The sequence below is a fragment of the Panthera leo genome, chromosome A1 (assembly GCF_018350215.1).
Source record: "Panthera leo isolate Ple1 chromosome A1, P.leo_Ple1_pat1.1, whole genome shotgun sequence".
NCBI classification, from domain to species: Eukaryota; Metazoa; Chordata; class Mammalia; order Carnivora; family Felidae; genus Panthera; species Panthera leo.
This window is the reverse complement of record NC_056679.1, coordinates 22,590,284-22,617,914: the sequence shown is the minus strand read 5'-3', so window position 1 is coordinate 22,617,914 and position 27,631 is coordinate 22,590,284. Positions and strand designations below refer to the sequence as shown.

At 35.4% G+C, this 27,631-nt stretch overlaps 1 protein-coding gene across 1 annotated transcript in view; it reads left to right on the top strand.

Annotated features, from left to right (window-relative positions):
• RB1 (RB transcriptional corepressor 1) overlaps positions 1-27,631 on the top strand; it is a 170,095-nt gene extending 142,464 nt beyond the window's left edge. The window contains exons 18-27 of the mRNA XM_042915907.1: positions 2,128-2,246; positions 5,401-5,543; positions 8,636-8,781; positions 13,391-13,495; positions 14,196-14,309; positions 14,409-14,572; positions 21,176-21,206; positions 22,998-23,140; positions 23,646-23,695; positions 26,318-27,631. Coding sequence (XP_042771841.1) covers positions 2,128-2,246; positions 5,401-5,543; positions 8,636-8,781; positions 13,391-13,495; positions 14,196-14,309; positions 14,409-14,572; positions 21,176-21,206; positions 22,998-23,140; positions 23,646-23,695; positions 26,318-26,391 — 1,089 coding nt within the window. The 3' untranslated portion in view covers positions 26,392-27,631. The remainder of the gene's footprint in view (positions 1-2,127; positions 2,247-5,400; positions 5,544-8,635; positions 8,782-13,390; positions 13,496-14,195; positions 14,310-14,408; positions 14,573-21,175; positions 21,207-22,997; positions 23,141-23,645; positions 23,696-26,317) is intronic.

Genomic DNA, 27,631 nt, shown 5'->3' with positions numbered 1-27,631 from the left:
CAAGTTTTTAGTTTTTATGTAGTCAAATCAGTTCATCTTTTTCTTTGACTTCTGGATTTTGGTTAAGCCTGCAAAGTCCTTTTTTTTTTTTGGATATCACAGATCATTTAATGAAACATTTTAAAAACTGATGAAAACAATGCTAACATAAAACACAGTAACCACACAAAACCAAATCTGTCAGCAATTATAAATGTCTAAAATCACTGAAATTTGGTTAAGCGTCCACCTTCGGCCCAGGTCATGATCTCATGATTTGTGAGTTTGAGCCCCACGTTGGGCTCTGTGCTGACAGCTAAGAGCCTGGAGCCTGCTTTGGATTCTATGTCGTCTTCTCCCTCTGCCCCACCCCCACTTGCACTCCATCTCTCTCTGTCTCTCAAAAATGAATAAACATTTAAAAAATCACCCAAATTGGATTAAAAAACCCCAAAACCTAAATATATGTTGTATTCAAATAATGTTACTCAGCAATGTTGAAAATAAAAGAACAGAGAAAGGCATATTAGACTAATAGTAAGAGAAAAAGAAGTCACAATCTTAACATCGGTTTAATAGGTTCAACATAATACAATTAAGGAATAGAAAGCCATGTTGTAATGTTCAAGAATGCAATCTTTAGTGAAGATTTGACAGTTCTGAATATACACTCAGTAGCATAGTATTCAAATTCATTGAGAAAAAACTTCTTATATGAAATAGTAAGAAATGCATTGTTAGTATAAGGAGACTTTTAACTCATGCTTCCCAACCCACCATAGCTCAAGTGGACAAAAGATAAATATATGGAAGATGTAAATGCTATAATTAGTAAACATGTAATTGATATATAAAGTTCTATAGGCTGAAAGTAGTTTTCCAGTGCCCATGGAATGTTTATAAAAGTATTTATATGTTAGGCCATAAAAGAAAGTAAGTTCCAAATGTAAGAAATAAGCAACTTCTCTGATTATATATTATAGTAGAAAATAAACTTGTGAGATAGAAAGAACGCCTTATCACCTAGAACCTTTTTCTTCAATGTTAAATGGTCCTTATTGTAAAAATTAGTATCAGTAATAATGTTACTCATGACTTCATTATAAAATTTTTTATTGTGTTTACACATCACTTTGTGTAAATACTCTTGATCTCAGGGTCATGAGTTCAAGCCCCATGTTGGGAGTAGAGGTTACTTAAAAAAAAAAAAAGAAAAGAAAAGAAATAGAATATATAGTTCTATAATAGAAATAAAGTGATGTTAAGGAGAGATTTTTATCTCTCTGTTCATGAGTGGGAATGGGGTATAACTTACCTTTTTGTGATGTCCTTGACGAGTTTTAGTATCATTGTTGTACTAGCCTCATAAGATGAGATCAAGAAAGTTTCTACTTTTTCCACTGTCAATAAAGTTTGAGTAAAAGTGTAATTATCTGTTCTTTTTATGTTTGGTAGACTTTGCCGGTAAAACCAAAGGTGTTTGATATGCTTAGTATTTTCCTTATGGGGAGATTTTTAATTATTGATTCTAGTTTTTTAATAGTTTATATAGGACTATTACTACTTTATTTTATTGTTTAGTTCATTTATATTTCTGTGGAATTTTCTACTTGGTCTAAGTTTTCCAATTTATTGGCATAAAACTATTCATAACAATTCCCTATTATCTTCCTAATTTTTGTGATAATAGTCCCACTTTTTGTTCCTATTACTGTTTATTTCTTCTCCTTTTCTCAATCTGACTGGAGATTTAATTTTTCTAGTTAATTCAAAGAACCAGTTACTAGCTTTGTGATCAAACAGTGCATGTATCTTTTAGTTTCATTAAATTATGCTCATATCTTTATTATTTGTCTTTGTGCCATATTTAGGTATTTTCTGTGTATTTCTCCCTAACTTTTAATTTCTTTTCTAACATAAACATTTCAAGTTATGCGTTTTTCTGGTCCTTTATTTTATGTATATAGAACAAAAATTGGCAATCAGTATCTTCAAAGTGAAGAAAAGGATCTCATTTGAATTCTAAGTCACTGCTGTCAATTGTAACTAACTTTGTAGCACTCCCCATGTCAGGCAGTAGGATTTTGTTATGCACATGGGAAAATCATACTTACCAGTGTGGTTTTAATGTCATCTGGTTTCATATAGGATTCACCTTTATTTGATCTTATTAAACAAGCAAAGGACCGAGAAGGACCAGCTGATCACCTTGAATCTGCTTGTGCTCTCAGCCTTCCTCTCCAGAGTAATCACACTGCAGCAGATATGTAAGTAGAATGTATGCTGTGCTATTAACTCAACCTGCAAATAGGTTTTGAGCATGGTGTAATGCAAGATATAGAAACTGTAAGGAATAGAATTTTGAATAAGACATTGTTCTTGCTTTGAGGGAGCAGGAATATAAGATACATGACCCAAGTAAAGATCATATAAAAGTGGTACCAAGTGCTACTGAAATCACTCATGTTTGATGTAATGAGGATGGTTTTCATGGCAGAGATGGCAATTTAGTTAGGTCTGAAAGATGGAAAGTGGGATTTCTCTATGGAAACTGGAGAGGAGGGAGGAGACAGAAGGTGTTGCAAAAGTCAGAAATGGCATGAGTTCCAAAGTGTAATGCCAAGAAAGCAGGAAACATTTTCAGGGAGTACAGATCAATGCATTTGGGGTAAAGCATAGGATAGGCATAGGGATTAGCGTAGGATATGAAACTAAATCAGTTAATAGGTACACGATGATGATGATGGTGACGATAATGGAAGAAAAAAGCAAATAGCTAACATTTATTGAGGGTTCACTATGGGCTGGACAGTTGGCTAAATACTTGAGATTGTTTTTTTTTCCCCCATTTGGTCTTAATAACATCCCTATAAGGTGATATATACTGCTATCAGCCTCAGTTCTCTGTAAAATAGGAATTAGAGGAATAAGGTAACTTGCCAAAACTCAACAGAAATCAAACCCAAGCAATCTGACCCTGAAGTGCATGCTCCTAAGCATTCTAGCTCTTCTGCCTTTCATAGAAGTGTACCTAATGTTGTTTCTATTTAGTTTTGTCTAGGAATTGACATTATAGTGCTCTGTGATTAGTTCAGGGACTACTTTCCAGAGATGTCCTTTCCATGCTAACTTGTACCCAAACTATTTCTAGCATATGATGCTTCTGCCTTTACATATAAATTTGTTGGCTAAGTTATGCATTAATATAAATAATCAAGCATTATCTTTTTCTTTAATTCAGTAAGCAGTTGTCTAAGTGCCAGGAAGTTTTCTAGACTCTGGGAATAAAAGGTGGGTAAGGTGGACTAGGTTCTTCTCTTCATAGTGCTTATATTATGGAGGAAGTAAACTAATATATGATGTGCTTTTAGAGTCTACTAGGTTTGGGGTGCCCGGCTGGCTCAGTCAGTACAGCATGTGACCCTTGATCTCAGGGTCATGAGTTCAAGCCCCATGTTGGGAGTAAAGATTACTTAAAAAGAAAAAAAAAATAGAGTATATTAAGTTTTATAATGGAAATAAGTGATATGAAAGCGAGAAACTGAGAGTGTAGGAATGTTTAGGGAAACTTTTTCTAATAAAGTGATATTGCACCTGACACCTCAAGGACAGATGGATGCTGACCAGGCATGAATCTTCATGAGATGCATTCCAGGCAGAGCAAACAGTAAGTGTGGTGGCCCTAGGGCAGATCAAACTTAGCTGGTCTGAGGAACAGAAGGAAATCCCAGTGTGCTTGGGGTAAAGTGAGCAAGAGGAGGTTGGAGGTACAATAAGACAAGTTTGGAGAGGCAAACCAGGGCTGGACCTTTTAGGTTTCCATGGGCCATAGGAAGGGGTTTGGATTTTAGAAGGGCAGTGGGAAAGCATTAAAGTTTTAAGTAAGGGTGCAGCTTGCTATAATTTGTATTTTTAAAGAGCCATTTTCTAGCTGCTGTTTGAAGTGCAGATTGGTTTGGAGGAGGGTAAAGAAGAAGTAGGAAGACCAGTTTGGAGATAATTTCCATAGTCCAAGTGAGAGAGGTAGGTGACTTGGTCTAAGATACATCAGTAGAGATAGAAAGAAATGGAAAGATCTAGGATGTATTTTAGAGGAAGCTTTAATAAGATTTCGTTTTGCATTGAGTTTGAGGAATTGGGAAGAGGAAGAAATTAAACATAACTCCTATATTTTAGACTTAAGAAACAGGATGTAATGTGGAGCCATTTATTGAAACGGGAAAAACGGAGGGAAGAAATCAAGAGCTCCCCTTTGGCCTTCTTAAGTTTGAGATTCAAGTAGTGATGTCCTGTAGGTAATTGAATATTTGTACCTAGAACTCAAGGGAGATTAACTTCTATCCAAGTTAAATTTGTCTACAATATTATGAATTAGTGAATTGAAGGGAAATACAAGATTGGAAGTAGACTAGACCCTGTTACTTAAAAGATTATGATGGTGATTCCCTTTTCTTAGTGTATTAGTTAACATACTATATGTAGTGGAAACATCCTTAGTAAGGTTTAAATCCTCAGAATTACTTCTCAGCTACAGGACAAAATTATAAAGTAGCTCTGGATTATCCTATAAAAGGTAACACAAGAGTGGTAGAATGTCAGAAATTGAGATATAATATTTACTAATATCTTCCTTGATTTATGCCTGACATGTTTAGTATACAGGTATAAATCTTCCTTGATAATGTTATCTGAAGTATTAGAATTCTGTACTGTGTAATTTAGGTGGTATGTGTGTGTGTATAACTGAAGTTTTATCATATATATGAACCATAGTTATCAATGAAGCATTTTTTAAAGTTTATTTATTAGCTTAGAGACAGAGAGAGAGAGAGAGAGAGAGAGAGAGAGAGAGAGAGAGAGAGAGAGAATCCCAAGCAGGCTGTGTGCTGTCACTGCAGAGTTCCATGTGGGGTTCAAACCCATGAACTGTGAGATCATGGCATCAGCTGAAACCAAGAGTTGGATGCTCTAACTGACTGAGCCAACCAGGTACCCTATCAATGCAACATTTTTAAGAGGAAAATCAGAAACATGACAACACTATTTTGGTGTCAATAACTTATTCTTTTAAGCTAGAGTTATTTTATGATCTCAATCTCACTGTAACTATTAAAATTGAGCATATATACAAATGTAGCTGTCTTTTTCTTTTTCCAGTAAAGCAGTAACTCCCAGAAAAAGCCATTTCTTAAAATAGTTAGAAATTATAACAACCAGCTTAGTTTTCCTTTTAGGCAGTATCTTTTCTAGCTTGTATTTAAATAGCTTGCTGAATGAAGGAATTTGATGTATAATAACAAACTAAATAGATATGTTTAGATGCATGTGTACAGCTGTGTTTGTGTGTGCATGAGAGAGAGAGAAAGAGAAAGAGACTCTTAGCGAACTTCAAATGAAGTCTTTTCCTTTGAATATGTCTAGGTATCTTTCTCCAATCAGATCCCCAAAGAAAAAAGGAACTACACGTGTAAATTCTACTGCAAACACAGAGGCACAAGCAACCTCAGCCTTCCAGACTCAGAAGCCATTGAAATCTACCTCCCTTTCACTTTTTTACAAAAAAGGTTAGTAGATGATTACTTTCAAGAACGTGACCTCTGAAACCTGGCTGTGACTGGGTTCAAATCATGGCCCTTCTGCTTACTAGGTTTGACTTTGTCACCTATTATCTCTGTGCTTCAGTTGCTTCATCTGTAAAGTGGAAATGATAATAATGTATTTTATAATAATAATCTACCTTATAGGGTTTTTGAGTTAATTAAATGAATTAATACATAAATGCTTCAAACAGGGCTTAGCACATAGTGAGCACTCAAAAAGTGTTGGATGTTGGTATTGTTGCTGCTGCCGCGTTTGTTATGCCTTCAAATTTGTTTTTGGAAATGTTTGCCCCTGACAGTACCTCTACTGTTCAGGTGTGTATGTAAAGTTAAGACTGTTAAAGTGTGCTGTGGTCTAGTTCAGACATATTTCCTGGTAATTAGGTTGTAGAGCGTTCTCTGATTGTGTGTGTATGAGGTGGGGCAGTTGTGTCTGTGCATGTGTATATACAGCTGACCCTTGAACAATGTAGGGGTTAGGGGCGCTGATCTCCCATGAAGCCAGAAATCTGCATACAGCTTTTGACTCCCCAGAAACTTTACTCATAGCCTACTGTTGACTAGAAGTCTCACTGACAGCATAAACAATTGACACGTATTTTGTATGTTATATGTATTATATACTGTACTCTTACAATAAAGGAAGTTAGAGAAAAGTATTATTAAGAAAATCAGGGGTGCCTGGGTGGCTCAGTCAGTGAAGCATCCAACTCTTGACTTCGGCTTAGGTCATGATCTCACAGTTTCATGAGTTTGAGCCCCTACCGCAGGCTCTGCGCTGACCCTTCAGAGCCAGCTTGAGATTCTCTCTCTCTCTCTCTCTCTCTCTCTCTCTCCCTCTCTCCCTCTCTCCCTCTCTCCCTCTCTCCCTCTCTCCCTCTCTCCCTCTCTCCCTCTCTCTCCCTCTCTCTCCCTCTCTCTCCCTCTCTCTCCCTCTCTCTCCCTCTCTCTCCCTCTCTCTCCCTCTCTCTCCCTCTCTCTCCCTCTCTCTCCCTCTCTCTCCCTCTCTCTCCCTCTCTCTCCCTCTCTCCCTCTCTCCCTCTCTCCCTCTCTCCCTCTCCCTCTCCCTCTCCTTCTCCCTCTCCTTCTCCCTCTCCCTCTCCTTCTCCTTCTCCCTCTCCCTCTCCCTCTCCCTCTCCCTCTCCCTCTCCCTCTCCCTCTCTCTGTCTCCTCTGCTCATGTTCAGTCTCTCTCAAAATAAACTTTAAAAAAATCATAAGGAAAATACATTTATAGTACTGTCCTGTATTTATAAAAAAAAATCCATGTATAAATGGACCCTCACAGTTCAAACCCATGTTGTTTAAGGGTCAGCTCTGTGTGCAAGGGCACACGCACTTGAAGCTCTCTGACGGAACATGAAAAGCCAGATTCCTCTGCGATAAATACTTTTTCTGATTTTATTCAGGTCAGAAATATACTGAGTTTTATAGGCATATTGTAACATATCCCTTAAGTTAGAGCAGTGTTAGCGAGTGTGGTCCCCAAAAGCAGAATCCACCTCACCTGAAAATTTGTAGAAAGGAAAATTTTTGTTTAGGCCCCATTTAGAACTATACTCAATCAGAAACTCTAGAAGGATGTGCAAAAAAAACAAAACAAAAAAAAAAAAAAGAAAAAGAAAAAAGAAAATCCTTATTTTAACAAGCCTTCCAAGGCAAGTCTAATGCATGCTAAAGTGTGACCCAGTAGAGTAGTTACCTTAAAAATTCTGACTACTTTATGAGTCTTTGAAAGGTGTAATTAAAACAAAGGTCATTAATATATAAAGTAGATGGGAAAAAAACCTCAATTTTGTGTATTCCTTTTCTCCAAACCTGTATCCCAGTAGTATTTTTTATAGACTCTCTAAATAAATCTTATGTTAGTATCCAAGGGCTAGTTTGCCTTCTATGTACATAGCTCTGCACTAAGACTAGGGATTATTAACTCATAAAATAGTGATGGAGGTAGCTGAGGTTACTGTTAAAATGCTGTTTACTGTTGGTGGGAATGCAAACTGGTGCAGCCACCCTGGAAAACAGTATGGACATTCCTTGAAAAGTTAAAAATAGAATTATCCTATGATCCAGCAATTGCACTATTAGGTATTTACCCAAAGGATACAGAAATGTAATTTGGAAGGGATAACACGCACCCTGATGGTTATAGCAGTATTATCAACAATAACCAAATTAAGGAAAGAGCCCAAATGTCCATGGATAAAGAAGAGGTGGTATGTGTGTATGTACGTGTATGTGTGTACACACACATATATACATACATATGTGTATATACACACACGTGCACATATATATATACACACACAATGGAATATTAACCATCAAAAACAATGAAATCTTGGGGTGCCTGAGTGACCCAGTTGGTTAAGTGTTCGACTCTTGATTTCAGCTCATGATCTTATGGTTCATGGGTTCGAGCCCCACATTGGGCTCCATGCTGAGCATGGAGCCTGTTTGGGATTCTCTCTCTCTCTCTCTCTCTCTCTCTCTCTCTCTCTCTCTCTCTCTCTCTCTCCCCCTCTGCCCTCTACCTCTGCCCTCCCCTGCCTGCATGCTCTCTCCCCCCTCTGTCTCTCAAAACAAAAAAGAAGGATGAAATCTTGCCATTTGCGACAATGTGGATGGAGCTAGAGAGTATTATGCTAAGTGAAATAAGTTGGTCAGAGGACAGATACCATGATTTCACTCATTTGTAGAATTTAAAAAACAAAACAAATGCACATAGGGGAAAAAAAGAGGCAAACCAAGAAACAAACTCTTAACTATAGACAACAAGCTGTTGGTTACCAAAGGGCAGGTAGGGAGTGGCTTAAAGAGGTGATGGGTATTAAGGAGGGCACTTGTGATGAGCGCTGGGTGTTGCATGTAAGTAATGAATCAGTGAATTCTACACCTGGAACTAATATTACATGTTAACTAACTGGAATTTAAATAAAAGCCTGAAAAAAAGGTGCTGTTTAACAGTGTTATGGTTATAACAATTTAATGTTCTGAAAAATCCACTTGTAATTGAAAATGAATAATAAACATGATTAATTCCCCTTATGTCTCCAGTGTACCGACTGGCGTATCTTCGACTAAATACTCTGTGTGCACGCCTTCTGTCTGACCACCCTGAACTGGAACACATCATCTGGACCCTTTTTCAGCACACACTGCAAAATGAGTATGAACTCATGAGAGACAGGCATTTGGATCAGGTAATAATGTGGTTCACTTCTCTTCTCCTACTTATTTGTTAACTGTATACTGATTTCTTAAAAGATTAGATCCAAATGAGAAGCTAAATCAATTTTGCAGACTTAATATATGTGCACTTGTTAGCTACCTTTTGTAATTTTGTTGTACTTCTTAGAGCTTTAGAGCTTGAGAGTATTTTAGTAACTTGCTTAATGAACTAAAAGATCTTGTTTACACAAATCATTGAAGAAACCGTTTATTGTGGACTTTTTCTGTCTTGTGGTAAACTAGATTTCATGTTAGTATGGAAAAAGCATGAGATTTAAGAACAATTTGATCTGGGGGCACCTGGGTGGCTCCGTCGGGTAAGCGTCTAACTTCGGCTCAGGTCATGATCTCGCTGTTCATGAGTTCAAGCCCCACATCAGAGTCTGTGCTGACAGCTCAGAGCCTGGAGCCTGCTTCAGATTCTGTGTCTCCCTCTCTCTGCCCATCACCTGCTTGCACTCTGTCTCTCTCTGTCTCTCAAAAATAAATGAACATTAAAAAACTTATTAAAAAAACCCAAGTTTATCTAAAACAGTGCCCACTGTTTGAATGAATGAACAAAGTAATGACTAAAAGATTTAATTTACAGAGAACCATCTCTCACATCTTCATTTTTCTTCTCTGTACCGAATAATAAGAATATATTTTTTTTTTAGTAACAACTTATTGAGATGTAATTCACATACCATACAAATTAAAGTATACACCCCAGTGGTTTTTAGTATATTCATGGAGTTGTGCAAGCATCGTCACAAACACTTTTAAAACAGTTTTTTATCATGCCAGAAAGAAACACCATACCCTTAAGTACTTACCCCCTGTTCCCCCACTCCCTCCATCCCCAGGCAATACTAGTCTTTCTATCTCTGTAGATTTGCCTATTCTGGACATTTTTAATAATTGCAGTCATATAATATATTGTCTTTTGTGTCTGGCTTCTTTTATTTAGTATAGTGTTTTCATTGCTTATCTATGTTATAGATTGTATAAGTACTTCATTCCTTTTTATTGCTGAATAATATTCCATTGTATGGATATACCACATCATATATATCTGTTCATCATTTAGTGTACATTTACTTTCTATTTTTTGGCTATCATGATTAATGTTACTGTGAACATGTATGTACAAGTTTTGTGTGGATATATGTTTCCAGTTTTCTGGATGTATACCTAGAAGTGAAATTGTCAGGTCATATAATAACTGTGTTTAACCTTTGAAGCCTGGCCAGATTATTTTCCAACTTACCCACATCATTTTACATTCCTACCAGCAGTGTATGAGGTTCCAGTTTCTCCACATCCTCACCAACTTCTTATTTGCTTTTTTAATTATACTCATCCTAGTGGGTATAGAGTGATATCTCTTTATGGTTTTGATTTTCATTTCCCTAATTGCTAATGATACTGATTGAACATTAAACACACTTTTCATGTGCTTATTGGCCATTTGTTTATCTTCTTTAGAGAAATATCTATTCAGATCATTTACATAATTTTTAATTGAGTGTCTATTATTGATTTATAAGGGTTCTTCATGTTGTCTACATAAAAGTCCCTTATTTCATATGATTTGCAAGTGTTTTTTCCAGTTCTGAGTTGTCTTTTTCACTTTTTTGATGGTGTCCTTTGAGGCACACAAGTTTTAAATTTTGATCATATTCCACTGGGTGTTGTATGGAAATCAATTTGACAATAAATTATACTTAATATAAAAAAATTTTGATCGTGTTCAGTTTATCTGTTTTTTTCTTTTGATGCTAGTGCTTTTGGTGTCATATCTATAAAACCATTGCCAAATCAGAGACCACCAAGGTTTATCCTTATTTTTCTCCATTTTTCTCAGAGCCTGGGAAAAATGAGTATGAACAATTTAATGTTCTGAAAAATCCACTTGTAATTGAAAATGAATAATAAACATGATTAATTCCCCTTCTAGCTCTTACGGCTTTTTTTGAGTTAATTTTTCTGTATGGTGTGAGATAGGAGTCTAACTTCATTCTTTTGTGTGTGAATACTGCTTGTTCCAGCACCATTTCTTGAAAAGTCTTTTCTTTCCCTCTTGACAGTTGTCAAAAATCAACTAACTATATATATGTAAAAGTTCATTTCTGGTCTCTTAATTGTACTGCATTGATCTGTAGGGAAGCATGATACCCCAGTTTTACTCTTCTTTTTCAAGATTTGTTGTGCTGTTCTGAAGCTTGCATTTCTATATGAATTTTTAGGATCACCTTGTCAATTTGTACAAAGAAGGCAACTGGAATTTTGATAGGGATTGTACTGAATCATAAATCAGTTTGAGCAGCTCTGTCATCTTAACAATATTAAGTATTCCAGTCCATGAACATATGATGTCTTTCCATTTATTTAGATGTTCTTTAATTTTTTTCAGTAACGTTTTTAAGTTTTCAGAGTACAGCCTTGCATTTGTTATATTCAATTTAGACCTAAGTAGTTTATTCCTTTTAACACTATTGTAAATGAAGTTGTCTCTTTAATTTCTTATTTGGATTGTTCATTGCTAGTGTATGGAAATACAATTAATTTTCATATATTAATCATATTATCTTACAGTTTTGCTGAAGTAATTTATCAGTTGTAATAGTTTTTAGTGGATTCCTTACTATTTTAAATATATAAGCTCATATATCTTCAAATAGAGGTAGTTTTACTTCTTCCTTTGCAATCTAGATGACTGTTATTTCATTTACTTGTCAAATTGCTTTCGCATAGAACCTCCAATACATTACTTAATGAAAGTGGTGAAAGGGGACATCCTTGTCTTATTCCTGACCTCAGGGGAAAGCATTCAGTCTTCCACCGTTAAATGTATTGTTAGCTATGGAGTTTTTGTATATGCCCTTTATCAGATAATGGAAGTCCCCATCTATTCTTAGTTTATTGAGTGTTTTTATCACAAAAGGGTATTGAATGCTTTTTTCAAATGCTTTTTTCTGTATCTATTGAGATGATCATTGGGTTTTTTCCTTTTTATTGTATTGTGGTGTATTATATTAATTAATTCTTCAGTATGTTAAACCAGCCTTGCATTTCTGGAATGAATCCTACTTGGTCACATAGTATGTTAGATATGCTGCTGATTCAGCTTGTTTTTGTTAAGGATTTTTACATCTGTAATCATAAGAGATAATGGTAATTCTCCTCTGATGTCTGTTTTTGAGTACTACTGACCTCACAGAATTAATTGGAAAGTGTTCCCTCCTCTTCTAATTTCAGAAGAGTTTGTGAAGAATTGGTATTGATTTTTTTTTTTTAATGTTTGGTAGAATTCACCAGTGAAGCCATCTAGGCCTGGGCTTTTGTTTGTGGATAGTTTTTTATTATTAATGAAAACTCATATTTTCTATTTCTTCTTTAGTCAGTTTTGGTAGTTTGTGTCTTTTCTTAAATTTTTCCAGTGCATCTTAGATAGTTATTTTGTTGGTATGCAATTGTTCATAATGTTCCCTTAAAATCCTTTTATTTCTGTAAGGTCAGTAGTAATGTTCCCAATAAGAATATTTTTAGCAAAAGGTACACTAGTGTATAAGGGTATAACCTACAAATATGTATATTTTACAAGAGAATAAATATTTGGATATATAAATTCTAGGATGTTGGATTTTTAAAAGTAGTCACTCATTGCCTTATGGTTCTGCTTTTCTACAATATAGAAAGACAGTAGTGCTAAGGGTTTCTAAAGAGATTAGGTATCTTGAATCAAGAAGATTTTTGCAGAGAGAAACCTTAGGAAAAGAACTGAAGTAGGAAAAAAATGTGAATTAGCAAAGAAGTTATTGGATGGCATTCTGAATGGGGAGACCAGAATTGGGGCTGGTAGGTTGCTGAACAAGGGATGGTGAATAGATATTCTCGGCGATAGTATATATAAGCAAGAATGTTGCAGAGATATGAATACTTAAATTTGGCAATAAAATTCATGCAAATGAAGAAAGTTTGATTTTTTAAGTTCATAGAGAATAATTTCTAATCTAATTTTTATATTAAATTTTTTAAATTGAAATGTAATATGCATATAGAAACATCCATGTATCATAAGGATACATCTTAATGCAGATTCATCAGCTGAACTCACCTGCATAACCTGCCTCCAAATCAGGAACATTATCTATAATACAAAGACTCTCTCCTGCCCCTTGCTAGAAAGTTCCCTTACCACTATCACCAAATGTATTCAGTATTATTTTATCTGATAGTTTGAACCTTTTACACAACTGGCTTTTTTTCTTTTTAAGTTCTAGTTACACAGTTAACTCATTCGAGTTTCAGCTTTTCTGGGAAAAATTTAAGTAATGGGTGAAGGTTAGAGTTATTTACAAACCAGATGATCAATTCTAATAATTGAGATTTGGCTATTTGCATTTTGTCCCTTAAAAACAATTTGGGCTAAACACTTCACATCAACTTTCAAACTGGGCTCAGGATTAGAAAAGATAATCCTATAGGAACTTAAGCTTCCGTTTTATTTTTGAAGCTAAAAGAAAGATAACAGAGTACTCTTTAGAACACAACTATGTAACAAAATTCTGATATTTTTATATTACGTTGATTTACTAGATTATGATGTGTTCCATGTATGGCATTTGCAAAGTGAAGAATATAGACCTTAAATTCAAAATCATTGTAACAGCATACAAGGATCTTCCTCATGCTGTTCAGGAGGTAAGTAACCTTCCATGGTAAGATTTTAGATATATCCATATCGATAATATAGATAACTTAAGTCATTAATTAGACCATATATTCTGACCTTATTATATAAATTCACCTGTCAATTTTTTACTTTTATGTTATTAATTATTTGTAACTAAAATGGAATTGGAAAGCTAAGACATTTTAATATCCAAATTTATATTTTAAAGTTAATAAGGAATACTGTATCCCTCCAACAAAGAGGAATATTTGTAATAAACTTTACATGTATATATACATAAAAAATATCTGTGATGTTTCAGGGCGCCTGGGTGGCTCAGTCAATTAAGTGTCCAGCTCTTGGTTTTGGCTCAGGTCATGATCTCATAGTTCATGAGTTCAAGCCCCGCATTGGGCTCCGTGCTGACAGGGCAGAACCTGCTCAGGATTCTCTCTTTTCCTCTCTCCCTCCCCAACTCTTTTTCTTTCTCTTTCTCTCTTTCTTTCTCTCTATCTCAAAGTAAATAAACAAACTTTAAAAAAAATGCATCACATTTCACTTCTGGTAGAGCAGCTATAATCTAAACCTAAGAAGGCTTTTTCAGATGATTTTTTACTACATACTATGTGATTCTTACTGTTCAAACATATTATGAATTATTTATAAAGAAAATCTAAAGAGATAAATTTCTAAATTCATTTAACAGTTGTTTTTATTCTTCTTCCTCAGACATTCAAACGAGTTTTGATCAGAGAAGAGGAGTATGATTCCATTATAGTATTCTATAACTCAGTCTTCATGCAGAGACTTAAAACAAATATTTTGCAGTATGCTTCTACCAGGGTATGTCAGAAGTATCCTTTGATTGGGAAACTCTATTTATAAAGCAGTGGATCTCATTAAAACATTAAAAAAATAATCTACTTTTTGTTTTTGCCTTAGCCCCCGACTTTGTCACCAATACCTCACATTCCTCGAAGCCCTTACAAGTTTTCTAGTTCACCTTTACGAATTCCTGGGGGAAACATCTATATATCACCGCTGAAGAATCCACATAAAATTTCAGAAGGTGTGCCAACACCAACAAAAATGACTCCAAGATCGAGGTTTGTGTTTTCTCTTTAGGGAAGGGGCAAAGAATAAGAGGAGATTGTTTTGACCCAAGTACAAAAATATAAAGCTTTCTTCATTTAAAACGAATGACAATTTATATTAAGTGACATGGCAAGAATTTGGTAGGAAAGATAAATAATGTTTACTTAAATGGTTTTGCAAATTTAGTCATCAACCTTTCTGGTTGCTGGGATCTATTTTTTGTGAACAGAGAACAACTTTTGTAATAAGTTTAAAATCACTTTCATATTTTTGCAAGTCGACAATCTGCTAAACAAAGTGGATTACTTTCAGTTAAGAATTTTTATTCTGTAGATTTATTGAATGTCCTATAAGCTCAGTGAACTTGTTCGTCTTGCTTTGTTGTTAAAATGTAGATGACTGATTAAATGTAGATGACTGTAAATTAAGTCTTTAGAAGTCCATTCTTAATTCTGCCTGCGGTTTCCTTACATTACTTGGGGCAGGTGTCAGGGCTACTACGGAAGGGTGCTGTCTATCAGGGAGATGATGAGTATGAAGCTGTTTTAAATTCCTAGATGAAAGGTTCTGTGCAACTACAAATCATTATATCATCTTCTACATCCAACCACAAGTGCTTTCTGGCTTTGAAGTGCTTCCATTGACTTATTATATGTTATCATGGGCAGTTTGAAATTGACTTAATTTGTAGAGTGGTAGGCAGATTAGGAAGTATAGTTAATGTAGTCTCATCTCCCCAAATTGTCAGCTCATATAGTTGTACTTAATGGGCAAGAAAAACAGGGAGAAGGAGATATATTAACCCTTGAGAAAACATTTGTGTGGGGTGTTTAATTACATAAGTAATGCACACTCATGGTAAAAATCTCCAACTCTACAGGAAGAGATAAAGTAGAAAATAATTGGCAAATGATATAAATGCTCTCATGCACTTTGTACCATATTTTATTTGATGTTCTTATAGTATCTGTGTACTGATACCTACAAATTATGTTGTAAGTTCCTAACATGCTGCACTGTGCATATTTAATTTACAGTCCCACACTGCCACATGAAAATGTATACTTAGGTAATGAGAATTGATCCATATTATACTTATGATGATGGCTATTTGCTGAGTTTAGTAAATCATTTCTGGGTTGAGGTTCTTTAGCAAAAAATTCACATTCTTAAAGTTTTAGATAAATCATTTGTCAGGCATTAAGAGAGCATCTTTAAAAATTTTTTTTTTACATTTATTTATTTTTGAGAGACAGAGACACAGCATGAGCAGGGGAGGGGCAGAGAGAGAGGCAGACACAGAATCAAAAGTAGGCTCCAGGCTCTGAGCTGTCAGCACAGACCCCGATGCGGGGCTTGAACTCATGAACAGCGAGATCATGACCTGAGCCAAAGTCGGATGCCCAATCGACTGAGCCACCCCAGGCACCCTAAGAGAGCATCTTAATACTCTACTTATCCAGCATATTTAGGTATTCTGCTTAATCAAATATATATAGAATGATGGCCACTTATCAAGGAATTGTAGGACAGTAAAATCTATTAGTCCCATGTGCATATGATTAGTCTCATGTGCATATTATTATATCCTTGTTATGTCAGGCTAATGCTGTTCTTCAGCTTTATTATTAAAAACAAGTTATATGGTTCACTCATGGCAACCACAAAACCCCAAACCTATGATATATACACAAAAAATAGAAAGAAAGCCAAATATAACACTATAGAAACTCATCAATCACAAAGCAAGAGAAGAAGGAACAGAGAAGAACTACAAAACAACCAGAAAACAAGGAACAAAATAGCAATAAATACATACCTATCAATAATAACTTTAAATGTAAATAGCCTGAATGCTTCAATCAAAAGAGAGAGGGTGGTGGAATGGATAAAAATACAAGACCCTTCTGTATGCTGGCTATAAGAGACTCACCTTAGACATAAAGACACATACAAATTGAAAGTAAAGGGATGGAAAAACATTCACCGTGTAAATGGAAGCAAAAAAAAAGGCAAAAAAAAAATCAGCAGTACTTATACGAGACAAAATACACTTCAAAACAAAGACTGTAATTAGAGACAAAGAAGGGCATTACAGAATGATAAAGCAGTCCAACAAAAGGATGTAACATTTGTAAATATCTGTGTACCCAACACATGTATTAGGGCACTTAAATACATAAAGCACATACTAATGAACATAAAGGGAGAAATTGATGGTAGTACAGTAATAGTAAGGGACTTTAACCCTCCTCTTAATATCAGTGAATAGATCATTCAGGCAGAAAATCAATAAGGAGACAGTGTCTTTGAATGACACTTTGGAACAGGTGGACATAATATTCAATCCAAAAACAAAAAAAATATTATTCTCAAGTGCACATAGAACATTCTCCAGGATAGATCACATGTGAGACACAAAACAAGCTTCAATAAATTTAAGAGGATTGAAATCATACCATGCATCTTTTATGATCACAGGAGTATGAAACTAGAAATAAATCACAAGAAAAAAACTGGAAAAAACACAAACACGTGGAGACTAAACAACATGATACTAAATAACCAATGGGCCAACAAAACAATCAAAGAAGAAACAGATTCATGGAGAGAAATGAAAATGAAAACACAATAGTCCAAGAATCTTTGGGATGCAGTGAAAGAGTTCTAAGAGGAAAATATATAGCAATACAGGCCCACTTCAAGAAACCAGAAAAGCTCAAATAAACAATAAACCTTACACCTAAATGAACTAGAAAAAGATGAACAGCAAAGCCCAAGGTGAGTAGAAGAAAGGAAATAATAAAGATCACAGCAGAAATATATGATGTAGAGACTAAAAAGAAGAAAGTTAACAAAACCAAGAGCTGGTTCTTTGAGAAGATAAACAAAATTGATTATCCCTTAGCTAGACTCATCAAGAAAAAGAGACAAAGGACCCAAGTAAATAAAATCAGAAAGGAAAGGGCAGTAACAGCTGACACCACAGAATTATGAAGGAATTTAAGAGACTACTACAAAAAATTGTATACCAACAAATTGGATGACCTTGCAGAAATAGATAAAATCATGGAAACATACCATTTTCCAAAACTGAATCAGGAACAAATAGAAAATCTGGACAGACTGATTACTAGTAATGAAATTGGATCAGTAATCAAAAAACTACCAAAAAATAAACGTCCAGTCCAGATGCATTAATAGATGAATTCTACCAGATATTTAAAGAAGAATTAATACCTATTCTCCTCAAACTATTCCAAAAAAATGGAAATGGCAGGAAAGCTTCCAAATGCATTCTACAAGGCCAGAATTATCCTGATCTGATAACCAAAACCAGACAAAGTCCCCACAAAGAAAGGAAACTACAGGCCAGTATCCCTGATGAACATAGATACAAAAATCCTTGACAACATATTCAACAACATATCAAAAATATCATTAACCACAAGCAAGTAGGATTTATTCCAGGGGTGCAAGGGTGGTTTGATATTTACAAATCAATCAACATTGTGCAGTGCATCAACAAAGGATAAAAATCATATGATAATCTCAGTAGACCCAGAAAAAGCATTGACAAAATTCAACATCACTCATGATAAAAAACTTTCAACAAAGTGGTGTTAGAGGGAACATACCTCCACATAATAAGGCCATATATGAAAACCCACAGATAACATGATACATACCACATGATAACATCATAGTGAGAAACTGAGCTTTTTCTCTAAGATCAGGAGTAAGACAAAGGATATTCACTCTCATCACTTTTACTTAACATAGTACTAGAAGCTTCACCCATAGCAATCAGGGAAGAAAAAAAATGAACGGCATCCATAGTGGTCAAGAAGAAGTTAAACTGTCACTGTTTGCAGATGACATGATACTGTACATAGAAAATCCTGAAGACTCCACCAAAAAACTACTAGAATAAGTGAATTCAGTAAAGTTGTAGGATATAAAATTAACATACAGAAATCTGTTGCATTTCTATGCACTAATACTGAAGTAGCAGAAAGGGAAATTAAGAAAACAACACTATTTACAGTTGCACCAAAAAAGAATAAAATACCTGGGAATAAACTTAACCAAAGAGGTGAAAGATGTGTATCTGAAAACTGTAAAACACGAAAGAAATGGAGGATGACACAAACAAATGCAAATATATTCCATGCTCATGGCTTAGAAGAATTAATATTGTTAAAATGACCATACTACCCAAAGCAATCTACAGATTCAATGCAATCCCTATCCGTGTACCAATAGCATTTTTCACAGTCTACAACATATAAAAAAAGTTTGTATGAAACCACAAAAGACCCCTGAATAACCAAAGCAACCTTGAAAAAGACCAGGGGCACCTGGGTGGCTCAGTAGGTTGAGTGTCTGTCTTTGGCTCAGATCATGATCTTGTGGTTTGTGAGTTCGAGCCACACATCAGGCACGCTGCTGCCAGACTGTCAGTGTAGAGCCCTCTTCGGATCCTCTGTCTTCCTCTCTCTGCCCCTCCCCCACTTGCACTCTCCCAAAAAATAAATATTAAAAAAAAAAAAAGAATAAAACTGGAAATGTCACAATCCCAGATTTCAAGAAAGGTTTCAATGTCATAATTATACAAAGTTGTAGTAATCGAAACAGCATGGTACTAGCACAAAAATAAATACATTGATCAATGGAACAAAATATCCCAGAAATAAATCAATGATTATATGGTCAATCTGTGACAGAGAAGGAAAGAACATACAGTTGGGAAAAGACCAACTCTTCAATACATGGTGCTGGGAACACTGGACAGCTACGTGTAAAAGAATGAAAGTGGACCACTTTTTAATACCTTACACAAAAGTAACCTCAAAATGGATTAAGACCAAAATGTGAGACCTGAAACCATAAAACTCTTAGAAGAGATCATAGACAGTAATTTCTCTGACATCAGCTGTAGCAACATTTTTTTTCTCAATATCTCTTCAAAACCAGGGAAACAAAAGCAAAAATAAACAAGTGGAACTATATCAAAATAAAAAGCTTCTGAACAGCAAAGGAAACCATCGATAAAATGAAAAGGCAAGCTAATGAATGGGAGAAAATATTTGAAGCCATATATCTGAAAAAGAGTTAATACTCAAAATTTATAAAGAGCTCTTACAACTCAATAGCAAATAAACAATTGAATTAAAAAAGTGAGCAGAGAATCTGAATATACATTTTTCCAAAGAAGATGTATAGATGGCCAACAGATACACAAAAAGATACTCAAAATCACTAATCATCAGGGGAATGCAAATCAACCATAGTGAGATAGCACACCTGTAAAATGACTAGAATCAAAAAGACAAGAAATAACAAGTGTTGGTGAGGATATGGAGAAAAAGGAACCTTTGTACACTGTTGCTGGGGATGTAAAATTGGTACAGCCAATGACAGAAAACAGTGTGGAGGCTTTTCAAAAACTTAAAAATAGAAATACCATATGATTCCACTATTGGGTACTTATCCAAGAAAATTAAAACACTTATTCTAAAAGATATGTTCTCCTGTATGTTTACTGCAGCATTATTTACAATATCTAAGATATGGAAGCAACCTAAGTGTCCATTCATGTATGAATGGATAAAGAGGATGTGGTATATATGTACAAGGGAATATTATGCAGCAGTTAAAAAGTACAAGATTATGCCATTTGAGACAACATGGATGGACCTAGAAGATACTCTGCTAAGTGAAATAAGTCAGAAAAAAACAAATACCACATGATTTCACTCATAAGTGAAATCTAAAAAAAAAAAAGAATAAACAAAAATCAGAATCAGACCTATAAATACAGAGAACAAACTGGTGGTTGCCAGAGGGGAGGGAGTTATGGGATGGGCAAAATGAGTGAAGGGGAGTGGGAGATACAGGCTTCCCGTTTCAGAATAAGTAAATTGTGGGAATAAAAGGTACAGCATGTGTAGTGACACTAGTGATGATAGTCTGTGATACTGTAATAGCAATACATAGTGACAAACAGTAGCTAAGCTTGTAGTGAGTATAGCATAATGTATAAACTTGTTGAATCACTGTGTTATACACCTGAAACTAGTGTATCCGTAATGTGTCAACTATACTCAAACAAAAACAAAAGAACATAAATTATATGGTTCAAACAAGGGCAGACTAATAGAGATTTCTGATTCTAAGATATATGACAGACTTTACTATATATCAGTAGAAATCTTAATTCAAATACTGATTATTTAATACTGTAAGTTTTTGCCAAATGTTAGGCAAATTTTTAATGAGAAAATGTGAAAGAAATTTTAATTGTTATCTTATGCACTGATTTATGAGAATTAAATATGGATAAATTAAAATTTTCCTTTATCTTCTTTAAATGTGGACAGTGGCAGAATATAGTCTTTCAGTCATGTAGTTCTTTAAAAATCTAAGAGACCAGCTCAGTGTATGATTAGAGTAGCATTGTTAGAATAAGCCACTGATGACTATAATTTTGTTGTGGTTCTGGGGTAGAGCAAACTTTTGATTTGGTATTTCTAATAGCTTCGAATGATGTATGTTCATCTCTGCACAGTTATATATGATTTTCATTACTAATTTGTATTTTATCTTGACAGAATCTTAGTATCAATTGGTGAATCATTTGGGGTGAGTATTTTCTTTCTGTAAAATACAGGAGCATGCATTGTAACTATAAAAGAAATTGCAGATTTCTGTTAACTTGAATTAACAAATGCTATTATTCAAACACCTCATCAATGCATATTGCATAGAATTTAGAAAGAAAGAGAAATAGATTTATTTTCAAATCACATTTAATTTCAAATTATACTCCTAATTGGTGAATTTCAAAGTGGTTTTTTAAACATCCTTTGAAATTATATAATACATTACATAGATTTTTCTAAGCCATCAGTTCCTTGTCACTTGAGCCTCTACATGGAGCCACTCATTACAACATGGCATCCTGCTTCCCTCGGAGCAAGAAGAAAGAGAGAGGTATAGAGCAAAATGGAAGTCACAGTCTTTTTGTGACTAATATTGAAAGTGATGTTCCATCACTTTTGTCGTATTTTTGTCAGAAGCAAGGTAACACTAGGTCCAATCCACACACTCAGAGAAGGGAGTATTACACAAGGGTGTAAAAACTAGGAGGTGGGGATTCATGAGTGCCGTTCTAGAGTCTGCCTACCCACTGCCTCAAATGAAATAACTAGAGAAGGATGGTGGTTTGTATACTAAAAGACTGAGTGTTAAAACATATGTTACAAGTAGTAAATGCTGTGGTACTGAGCTCAAGTTAGGGTATAGCTATCAGGCTTCACAAAAGAGATGTGGGACCACATAGGAAGAGTTGGATCTGGATCCGAATAGAGTAGGGGTCCTCAAACTTTTCTGCTTGCTATAACCGCTAAAAGAATTGAGAAAATGTTACAGGGACTTATATACGTTAAAGCTGATAACTAAAAATCTTATCATAAATTTGATATGTACACAGGATGTGCTCTAAATATATTTTCCATCTAAACTTGTTTTTGCATTTAATTTTTGGAAAGTAAAGCTTAATTAACAGAGCTAATCCTCACTGTCAGATCAGTCAGACTTAATATTTCTATCAACAGTCTGACTTCATTTTTTAGTTTGGATGAACACGTTCATACACATCCCTGAGGTACTCGCCCGCTCCAGTTCTAAATTAGACACATAAGAAATAGAATTTTTCCGTGTGTTTGTCCCTTGGATGAAGTAAGTTATTGTGTCCCCTTCGGTACTTATTACCAAAGCTTTCTTTACTTTGCTGTGACAGGATTCTCCCTCAAGAGATGTATATCGCAAATCATCTCCAGTAATAATGAATGGACTCAAAGTCTTTTGATATTTGAATTTTTATTTAAAAACTTAATGAATTCACATTTCAATAAATATTGTTATCAGTAATGGTTTAAAATATATAAACTATATGACTTGTCGACATAACACCCACAAAGCAAATCCAGAATTATTATTGAAAAGACATTTCACTTCTTATTAGACTCTTGTGATAGTCTCTTTGGTCCTGTTATGCCCTCAAACAAACAAAACCCATAAGGTTCCAGAAAGCCATTCTAACTTTACACACTTCTGAGAAGTAGCCTTGGTTTTGTGTGTGGGTGGGTTCCCAAAATGAGGAACCAGGATTTTCAGAGTAAGTCAGACTTGTTGGAGGAAGGCGAGACGCCTCATGGGGAGAGACAGGAGGGTATTTAATTGGGGCAGAGGTAAGTGTAGTTACACTGATTCTAAGATTTTTCATATCTCATTTGGTGCAATAAAGCAGAAAATGAAAATGCAGGTATTACCCCAGCTGATTTTTGACACCCCTCAGACTACAGTTAAAGGTTGCTGACTTCAAGATTCTGGCATTTAATGATTTAAAATAAAGAATTCTGTAATTTGTAGACTTCTGAGAAGTTCCAGAAAATAAATCAGATGGTGTGTAACAGCGACCGTGTGCTCAAAAGAAGTGCTGAAGGAGGCAACCCTCCTAAACCGCTGAAAAAACTACGCTTTGATATTGAAGGATCAGATGAAGCAGACGGAAGGTAGGCACAGGTTTGAAATGGTCCTGTGGAGAAGCCAGAGTGCAGCTGTGCTCCTAACTTCCACCAGGCCCTTTTATGCCGATTTCATTTGGAAGTTGTGAACATTGCTCAAAATAGGTAGGAATGTATCCCAAAGTTAAAAGCACCATATAAATCATGTACTGCCTACTGAAATTCATTGAAAATATCAGATACTAGCAATCTGATGTTTTTTCATGTTTTTTTTAAAGCTATTAATAAAAATTCGTTATGATTAACATTAGACTTTTTAAGTGCTTACTCTTGAAAAATATTTACTGTGTTTTGTAAGACTCACTGGCAAAATACAAAAAGGTTCTAAATTTGTGGTTATATTTTAGATGTTTTTTGTTTATAAACTGTTGAAATTAAAAGTCACTCACTAAGAGTATAAAGTAAGTCATTGAAATCACCATAGTTAATAAAAATTTGAGTTTTCCGTTTATCTGTATACATGTGAAATGTTTTGTCTTTTTTAAATCTGCAGTAAACATCTCCCAGGGGAATCCAAATTTCAACAGAAACTGGCAGAAATGAGTAAGTACTTATCATTTCACATTATGTAAATATGAAACATTGTTTATCTTGCAAAAGGCCTTTTCTTGTTTTAAAGGAATAAATACATATAATTCCCTAACTTAGCACACTCGCTTATACACTGAAGATGTAATTCAATCAAGTATGTACTCTTTATCCACAGACATTTGTGGATTAGATGTATGATGCAAAGTGAAGGTCATCTTTACTCTTTCTAAAATCTTTAGTGTAGAAATACTAAGAAGTGAAACCACATCTTCAACATGAATGGCTAGAAATACTTCAGGAGAGCGAAACTATGATGAGGAACTCTTTAAGAGTGTTGGATATAAGGAAAGGTTTTTTTAAATAAAATTAGCATATATAAACATCATCCCCCTTATTTGAAGAATAATTTTTTATCCTATTATGGAACTTCTCTAATTTGCAAGTTTTAAAAATTTACTGTCAAACAAGTTTTCCATTGCTGGAAATCAAAATTTTGATAAAGAGCACCAAATCATTTTCCAGATTACACAGAGTGACATAAATCGGGAATGTTAAGACAAATGGGATTCTATCCTCAGCCACTCTAAGACTATAAAAGATTAACCTAAGTATAATAAATGGAAACTACATTAAGAAAAAGACAAACATGTACTGACTGCTACTGGGTTGTCCTACAGAGATAACTGTGGTAGTTTAAGTGTGACACTTCCTGATAATCTGCCAGATCCATTGACAGGAAATATAGCTGGTATGGGGAAAGAAGACACATACTTCAGAGATAGGTATTAAAATTATTGGGGCATCTGGGTGGCTCATTCAGTTAAACGTCCGACTCTTGATTTCTGCTCCGGTCTTAATCTTGCAGTTGGTGAGTTTGAGCCTTGCATCAGGCTCTGCACTGACAGCATGGAGCCAGCTTGGGATTCTGTGTCTCCTTTCTCTGCCCTTCCCCTGTTCACATGCACAAGTTCGTTCTGTCTGTCTGTCTCTCTCTCTCTCTCTCTCTCTCTCTCTCGTTCTTTCTCTCTCCCTCCCCCCTCCCTCTCTCTCTCTCAAAAATAAACAAACAAACATAAAAAAAACCAAAACCCTATTATTCCTAGGTCATAGGACATATCAATAAGAACAATACCAACTGAAATGTGACTTTTTAAAAAAAAGGCTTTCTCTAAACATGTGTCTGTCAATACTAAGTATTTAAACTATAAAGTATTTAAAAGAATGTTTTTTGGGGCGCTAGGGTGACTCGGTTGAGCATCCATCCAACTCTTGACTTTAGCTCAGGTCATGATCCCAGAGTCGTTGGATCAAGCCCCACGTAGGTACAGAGTCTGCTTAAGATTCTCTCTCCATCTGCCCCTTTCCCCTGCTCACACGCACTCTCTGTCTCTCTCTAAAATTAAAAAAAACAATAAAAAAACCAAAAAGAATGCTTTTGATTTTTTAAAACCTTATCTATGTGTTATTTCAAAGAGTACAATTGAAACTAAATATACCAAGAGTTTAAATTTTTTGGTTATAAATAAATCTTTTTTGTATTTTACATCAACTGACACACACCTATTTTAACTTTTAAGTAGTTGTGGCATTTCCCCTCATTATGTGAAAATAGACATGAAGTTTATGACCAAAATGAAGCTTTGAAAACATTTGGAGGCATTTGGAAGCTCACAAATACGCATTTTAAAAGGAGCAGAAAGCTGTAAAAACACGCATATTTTCTTAGAGAAGAGTTCAGTTGCTGTCATCAGTACATTTTCCAGTGGCACACTCAGCTGTGATGGTGAATTCTCAGTGCCAGGCTGGAGTTCAGGACCTTTCTGAGGCTGGAAAATTGGGGAGAAGCAGCAGGAATGTTAACCCCTAAGGCTAAGGAATTCTTCAGTTTTCCTCAAAGACTTGAATTGCATTCAAAGAAGACCATCAGACAGTGCTAGATTGCCGAGAGGGGGAAGACTGAGAATTCGTATTTTCTTTCTTTTCCAAATGCAAATTTGTTTCCTCTTTATGAAGAGCTGCTGCCCACCACAAAAATCAAGTTAAGAATTTTTAAATAACTTAAAAGAAGTTTTCTGGTTTTGGCTGTGTTGTAACTAATACCGTACTTTTAAAATGTTCATGTCCGAATTAAATGAGCTGCCAGCTGACGTCTTTGCGAGGTATCTGCAAGCACAAGGGAATTACTTGCTTTGTGACGAATACCACTCACTCCAACAGATCATTCTCTGCCAGGCCCGCATTCGGCTGGGCCACAGGGCCAAACCCAGCCTCAGCATCTCTGGAGCGGTGGTCTGCAGAGCTGGGCACGCCTGCAAGTATGCGAGACCACCTCTTGGTACATAGAGAAAATACTAGAATCTGTTTTTATCTCCTCTGTTTTTGATGTTTGGGCTGTGTGTGTTTTATAACTTATCTACAAACATAGATGGTATACATACACACCATACACATTTTGGTGGTACATACTTGGGAAAAAAATGTACTGATAGAAATTATATGATAAAATTTTGGAAACCACTGCTTTGCCAGGCCCTGAACTCCATCGATTTGGCACAAGCCTAACGTTTATGGCAGCCCTTTGTCAACGCATCCAGCACCATCAGTGCTGTTAACATTTCTGCATCCTTTTTCCAGCATCTACCCGAACACGAATGCAGAAGCAAAAAATGAACGATAGCATGGATACCTCAAACAGGGAAGAAAAATGAGGATCCCATGACCTCACTGGGCACCGTATACACCTGTGGCCTCATTGTCTCTCACAGAGCAGACTGTGTGACTCTCCCAGGTTCTGTTTACGGCCGCATTGGATATGATCTTCAGCTCTTTTTACGGATATTGGATCTCGAGTGTGCAGATGGGCTTGCCTGCGCGTGCAGGGGATTCCTAAGCCATTTGCAACGTCGTAGTCAGTAGAATATACATTGTTATTGCACAAGATTGAAAATCTTGTGTAAATACTGCCATTTAGAAAGTTGTAGCAGATGTTTTCATTTCCAAAATATAATTGCTGTGCTCTACAAACGGCAAGGATGCCCTGGGAGGGGCATCCCAGCAACCCAGGCCTATTTGAGTACTTTGTCTTTTCTTGTGGCATATATGTGATGTTTGCTATTATTTTATTAATTTATATTTATATATTTTTTAATTTAACATGAACGCCCTTAGAATATGTGTCCTGTCTTCCAAATGCAATTTGGCTGACTACTTCCCCCTCACCCAAGTGATCCTGAACTCTTCTGCTAAAACAGATATTAGAAACTAGAAAAAAAAAATTACTAATTTTTACACATTAGATTTTAGTTTACTAATGGAATTTGATGTACTGTGTGCTTGTTTTATAAATTTTAGTTTTAAAATACAAGCAGAAAGCAGAGTATAAACAAATGATGTCGTCATACTACTGATACAGATTTCATACCTCAGGACTTGTAAGAATTTATTGATCCTTTTCTCCATCCAACTCCTGCTTTAAAGTGAGGGTTATTAATAGTACTCTTGGTTTTTATAAACCATTCAGAACCCCGAATTCAGGAAGTACCCATCTAGTACTTGGAAAATAAAGTGTTCAGCTAGAGCTTTGCCATAGAGGGCCCTAAGACAGGATATCCCAAGTGCACTTTCTAATGTTTCTGGGTCCGAAGAATCAAGACTTAAAATAATTTTACTCCACAGACTGTTAACTATAGGAGCCTTAATTTTTCTTTCTTAGAGGTTTGTTTAATTGCATCTCAGCAATTATTCTGCCCTCCTAAACTTGGGAAGGGGTGTGTTTTCTCGGGAATTGTACATGTCTTCCATGTATCTTTTGAGCTGGCAATTGTCTATCTTTTTTTTTTTAAGTCAGTATGGTCTAACACTGGCATATTCAAAGCCACATCATTTCTACTCCAAAATTGCAAGTAATCAAAGGTCTTTGGGTTAGGCATTCATGTTTCTATCTGATTT